A 6,000-nucleotide genomic window follows, 5' to 3' on the forward strand; every position below is an offset into this window, starting at 1 on the left:
AATATTATATTTAATAAACCATATTAATGAAGAGTTAAAAATGTAATGCACATTTTATGTTCATACATATTTATATTTTAAACTATTAAAAATGCAGGGCAACACTTACTGTAATAATAATTTTCATCTCATTTTAATAGCTAATATTTAATTCAAGGTTTTTTGTTTGTATAATGCTTCACTTGCAGCATTTTATAACTACTTGGATATCATTAAATATGTTATGTAGAATTAACAAAGAGTACAAATTTCCTTATCTTGTTCATATTTGCATATATATTAAATAATTGCACATGTACAAAGTGAAAATGTGCAGTTATCTTATTTCTACCGGATATGACCCTAAATATTATGCTGAACACATGCAGTATATATTAATAATACTATAACTTAGGTGTTACTAATATATTTTTGTAGTCTGATAAAAGTCTTATGCTCAATAACATGTTTTTACATTGCTTTAACTCATCAAAATAAGTTAAGCAATACGTTTTATAAGTTATAAGATTCCACTAATTTCTTTTCAGTCGGTTTAATGTACTTTAAGTTGAAAACGACTAAAACATCCAAAGTTGATTGTACTGAAAAATATCAAGGCAGCATTTATCTCTTTTCAGAATCATTTATTTTCTGTATCAAATTTAAACAGAAAAAATTTGAACCTAAAATCTTAATAAAAAGTGCATTTGTATTGTTTTAATAGCACAGCAGCTTTGTGAAGTTTAAATGTAATGTGCAACAAATGGCTGCCAGTGGAAAGACGTGATAATGCGTTAAATATAGTCTCTCTGATATGATTATAGATATATTTGAGAAATGAAGTCATGAGACCAGAATAGAGCGTCCAAGCAGAACATCTGCAGATGCTTTATGATGTGTAAATCTGTCATTCCACATGAGGTTATGGGATGTTTATATAACCCAGTTTCACCCCATCTTCACCTAATGGCTCGAGACAAATTGCTTCAATTGAAACAAATGAGTTATTAGTTTAGCCATAATTATTTACTAATACCTGGCAATGCATATGCCTAACACCTGGTTTAAAATGACTAAAAGCTAAATGAAAAAAAAAACTTTATTTATTTGTACAGATATATATATAGTTATCGAATTTTAAATCTGGAGATTGTCTTTGACTCTTGAAAAATTACAATGTCACTGTTGTGTAATATAATTATTTTATAAAGCATATATTTCCGCTCCTGGACGTTGATTGGCCAATGCAGTGACTTTAGAATCTGATTGGATGATGCATGTTCTAAAATGTTGATACATTTTTGCATTCTATATTAAAGGTGGGGTATGTGATTTGCAAAACGGCCGGTAGATTTTGAAAATACACAACTCAAATGGTCCTACCTTCTTTCCTTTGACTCCACCCATTCAAAGAACATGGACCAATCAATGGTACGACCGATTGATTGACACACTTACTGTCCAATGATTCTAGGTGGTCTTGGAAATTATTGGCTGGTGTTTTTTGAGTCCTGCCTGCTCCACAGATGATTAAATTGCTTAATTTTTATTTCAGTGCTTCTAACTCAGTGGCTGTAAGTGGGTTAGGAATAGCATTTTAAGTGATTTTGAAAAAATGGCCAAAAAAGAGAATTACATACCCCACCTTTAATTGGCATTGCTGTGTTGCTTGTCAACAGAGAGACTAATAATGAACCGTGTTACTTGTGGAAAGGATTATTTTGATTATTAACATTAAAAGGACATCTGTGTATTAAAGCATTTAGCTATTATTGATACAGTCAAACCAAAAACTATTCAGACACCAGATATCATTTTTTATATATTTTTTACTAGTGTGTGTGCAGGACACTATAATTAATTTATGTAAGTGAGGAGAGCAAAATAAAGTAAACTGTGAGATATTATACACAAAAAATCTTCATACTGTGACTACCAGTAAAATGTAAAAAAAATTGGGAGCAAAAATGATTCTGACACTTTGAGCTGATCATTTTTTGCTGAAGTGTTTTTCTTTAATTTAATGCTCTTTTTACACAGACTGAACACAATGAAGCATTGCTTGGTAACTGGTTGAGCTAAACTGGTATTATCTAATTGTGTAGTTAAATTTAACAGCTGACAGATATTCAACATAATTCATGTGTGAGACAGTCTAACAGAAGGATGGTCAAAACCAGTCAAATATCATATTTTATTATCATTTTCTAAACTATAGCGAATAAACTGTAATAATATGAGGAATGTTGAAGGAGTCTGAATAAACGCTGACTGTGTGTTCATGCGTGTGTAGATTCAGAGAACACAGCGGTCACTCTCTCCGCGCTGCTGGCCAGTCTGAACAGCTGCTGTAACCCGTGGATTTACATGGTTTTCAGCGGACACCTCCTGCACGACTTCACACACTGCTTCCCGTGCTCCCATCAGATCCAGCAGAGCTTCAGGAAAGAGGATTCGGACAGCAGCTTTCGGAGAAACACACTGCTCACCAAAATCACCAACCGAAGCCCCACGTGCAGCTCGGGAACCTGGAAAGATCTCGATCAATCCCCTAAATCTGACCGATCGGCTCCTGCTCCGGCCGGGACGTGATGCCCCTGGGACTGTGACTTTATCAACCATACTTTATTGATAGTTCGATAATGTGTTTGACTTTATTGATCTTTATTGATCAGCACTTTGGTGAGACTCTCGCAGACTCTCACGACGGGCCGAGCTCTGGATGAGCGGAAATACACGAGCTCAGGAGAGTTTCATTTTAAGCATCAAATGTTTCTCTTAAAGGGGTCATCGGAGGCAAAATTCACTTTTATATGGTGTTTGCATATAAATGTGTCTTTGCAGTGTGTGGACACAACCACAACGAAAAAAATCCATTCACTCCTTTTTTATTAATCCTCAAAAAGTCTAAACACTTGATAATCAAGTCATTTGCTCATGCTCCGCCCACGACCTGACGGACTGTCCCGTATATCATTTAAAGAGACATGCACCTCATTATCATTTAAAGAGACATACACCTCATTATCATTTAAAGAGGCATGCACCTCATTATCATTTAAAGAGACATACACCTCATTATCATTTAAAGAGGCATGCACCAAAACGGGTCGCTGTGTACAGAGCTGTATTTGAGGAGGTAAAAATGGTGTTGTTTTACACAACCATTGAGGAATTTTAACCAAAGTATGTTACAAATTTTACATGACGACCCTAAAGAATCACACCAACTTGTAGAAAATGGACATCCGATGACCCCTTTAAAACCTAAAACAGAGTCATCCAGAACGAGTACAGAGCTGTGAGCTGAATATATGGAGACCAGCTCGGATCATTTGATGAGAAATATTTGACTTTTTATTGCAGCCAAGCACAGTTTGAGACATTGTGGAGATCTCTTCGGAAACTTTCTGAAGTCTGTCTTTTTCTCAACTTCGGCTGAAGTCTTCATTGCTGTCGTCAGAGAGAATTTTGGAATTAATACGTTTCTTAAATGTTTTTGGAATAAGTCTCTTCTGCTCACCAAGGCTGCATTTATTTGATTAAAAGTACAGTAAAAAAAAAAATCTGAAAAATTATTACCATTTAAAACAGCTGTTTTGTGATTATATGTTAAAATATAATTGATATCCTGTGATCAAAGCTGGATTTTCAGCATCATTACTCCAGTCTTCAGTGTCACATGACCTTTCAGAAATCACTCTAATATGATGATTCATAGTTTTTGTGGAAACCGTGATACACTACATTAAAAAAAACTTTTGGGACACATTAAATTGATCAAAAGTGGCAGTAAAGATATTTATTATGATTATAATGCTACAAAAATATTACATTTAAAACTTTCTATTCATCAAAGAATCCTGAAGAATGAAAAGTATCCACGGTTTCCACAAAAATATGAACTGATAATAATCAGAAATGTTTCAAATCATCATATTAGAGTGATTTCTGAGGGATCATGTGACACTGAAGACTGGAGTAATGATGTTGAAAATTCAGCTTTGATCACAAGAATAAATTACACTTGACTATATATTCACATAGAAAACAGCTGTTTTAAATTGTAAAACATTTCACATTTTTACTGTATTTTTGATCAAATAAGTGCAGTCTTGGTAAGCAGAACACACGCTTTCATAAAACGTACCAGTAACGTATTTTTAATTTAATTTAAATGTATCGTTGTTTATTGCATTGAAACATTTTACAAAAGGCAAAGGTTTGAGGTTGTGTTACAGTATAATGCGAATATATTCACGCCGCCGCATGCTTAACAACTCTCAATATCTACAACCTCCGACACGATCTCATGAAAGTGCGTATCTAGCACGAATTTTATTTATCGTACCATTTATACGCCAAAAATAGTTTGTGTGTGCTTATAAGCCGCTTGGGAATGATTAGGGGTGTGGAGTGCGTGCGTATTACACGCCATAAAGTGCGTATCATATGCACGCGAAATCTATTTTTGGCGTATAAATGGCACAATAAATAAAATACTCACTTTCATGAGATCGGGCTGACAACCTCTCGCACCGTGTTGCTTATATAGATCATTGTCTATTATGGAAACAGTGGGAACATGGAAAACGCAGTAAATCTCTTCAGGGACTTCGGCACAATGAGTCCTGCGAGGCATTTCCTGAGATAAGCGTCTACTTAAGCCTGGCGCTCGATGTGTTCTGGCCCAGATTACGAGACCCTCGTGCCAAAGAAAACCAGACACCTGCTGCCAGAGACAAACCCAGTGTGCATTTCACATTCACACAGGGCAAATATAGCAGTTTCCAGAAAATAAATGAATGTTGCACTAAATAAACTATAGGAAACGGTCTGCTTTATGAAATATTAACGTCACTTTGGCGGCACGAAATCTTCCGGGCAAGACCCGTATCAGATTGCGTTTATATATATTCAGGTGAACCTCGAAAAATGATAGAATATGGTGCAAAAGTTCATTTATTTCAGTAATTCAACTTAAAAGGTGAAACTAATATATTATATATACACTCATTACATGCAAAGTGAGATATTTCAAGCCTTTATTTGTTATAATTTTGATGATTATGGCTTACAGTTTATGAAAATCTTTTCACAATATTCTCATTTTTCGAGGTTCACCTGCATGTTTTCTCATGCATGGCCAAGCATGTCTTTGTTTATCTGTCAGGTGTAGGACTCTTTTCAGGTGTTTTAATGTACATATGCTAAGATATTCCAGGCTGTTTATGTATATATTAAAGTTATAAATAAGTGAATATCAGAGAATATATAGAATATCATTCTATAACAGAATATCTCATAAAAAATTTGGGTAACACTTTACAATATGGTTTATTAATATTATTAGCAATACATTTGTTACAGTATTTATTAATCTCTGTTAATAAAAATACAGCTGTTCATGTGAGTTCACAGTGCATTAACTAATGTTTATTTTAATAAAGTATTAGTAAATATTGAGATTAACACTAACTAAGATTAACAAATGCTGTATAAGTGCAGTTAATTCTTAGTTCATGTTAACTAATGTAGTTTACTAATGTCAACTAATGAACCTTATTGTAAAGTGTTACCAGATTTAGTTTGTGTGCGTTCAGGTTTTGTTTAAGTCGATATTGAAATGCGTTTATGAAACTTTAAATGTGTTGCACCTCTCAAACAAATGTCTCAGTGTATCTGTGTGCCAAATACAATAAATCAAACCTTCGAGAAATATTAGTTCTGGATCTGTGGCCACAAATGTGTTTTTAGCAACCAAGCCGTCGCTGTCATTCAAATGCAACTTCATCCCACACACACACACACACACACACACACACAGTTGAACTGTATTTTACAGTATTTTTTAAAGTATTTCTCAATAGGTCACTTTTTCAAAACTCTTCACACAGTGAGCACAACAGAAGTGTATGTGGGCTAAACTGTGGATCATTTATCATTGCTTTGGCACAAAATACATTAAATGACGACATTTTTCAAATTACATTCATTCTTTTCTCACTTCGACACAACAAC

At 34.2% G+C, this 6,000-nt stretch overlaps 2 protein-coding genes across 3 annotated transcripts in view; both read left to right on the forward strand.

The window, feature by feature from the left end:
- ppm1h (protein phosphatase, Mg2+/Mn2+ dependent, 1H) overlaps window positions 1–6,000 on the forward strand; it is a 123,984-nt gene that overhangs the window by 58,287 nt on the left and 59,697 nt on the right. The window lies entirely within an intron of this gene.
- The window catches only part of avpr1aa (arginine vasopressin receptor 1Aa), a 45,920-nt gene that overhangs the window by 1,304 nt on the left and 38,616 nt on the right, over window positions 1–6,000 (forward strand). Inside the window, exon 2 of one of the 2 annotated variants that reach the window (XR_013796552.1) lies at window positions 2,273–4,966. Coding sequence is in view for 1 of the 2 variants with exons in the window: in XM_079604016.1 (XP_079460142.1) it covers window positions 2,273–2,571 (299 nt within the window). In the remaining variant the exon portion in view is untranslated. Of the gene's footprint in view, window positions 1–2,272 lie in introns of both variants that reach the window. The other variant, XM_079604016.1, reaches the window with a different exon arrangement.

Source organism: Phoxinus phoxinus (genome assembly GCF_949152265.1).
Source record: "Phoxinus phoxinus genome assembly, chromosome: 25".
Taxonomy (NCBI): domain Eukaryota; kingdom Metazoa; phylum Chordata; class Actinopteri; order Cypriniformes; family Leuciscidae; genus Phoxinus; species Phoxinus phoxinus.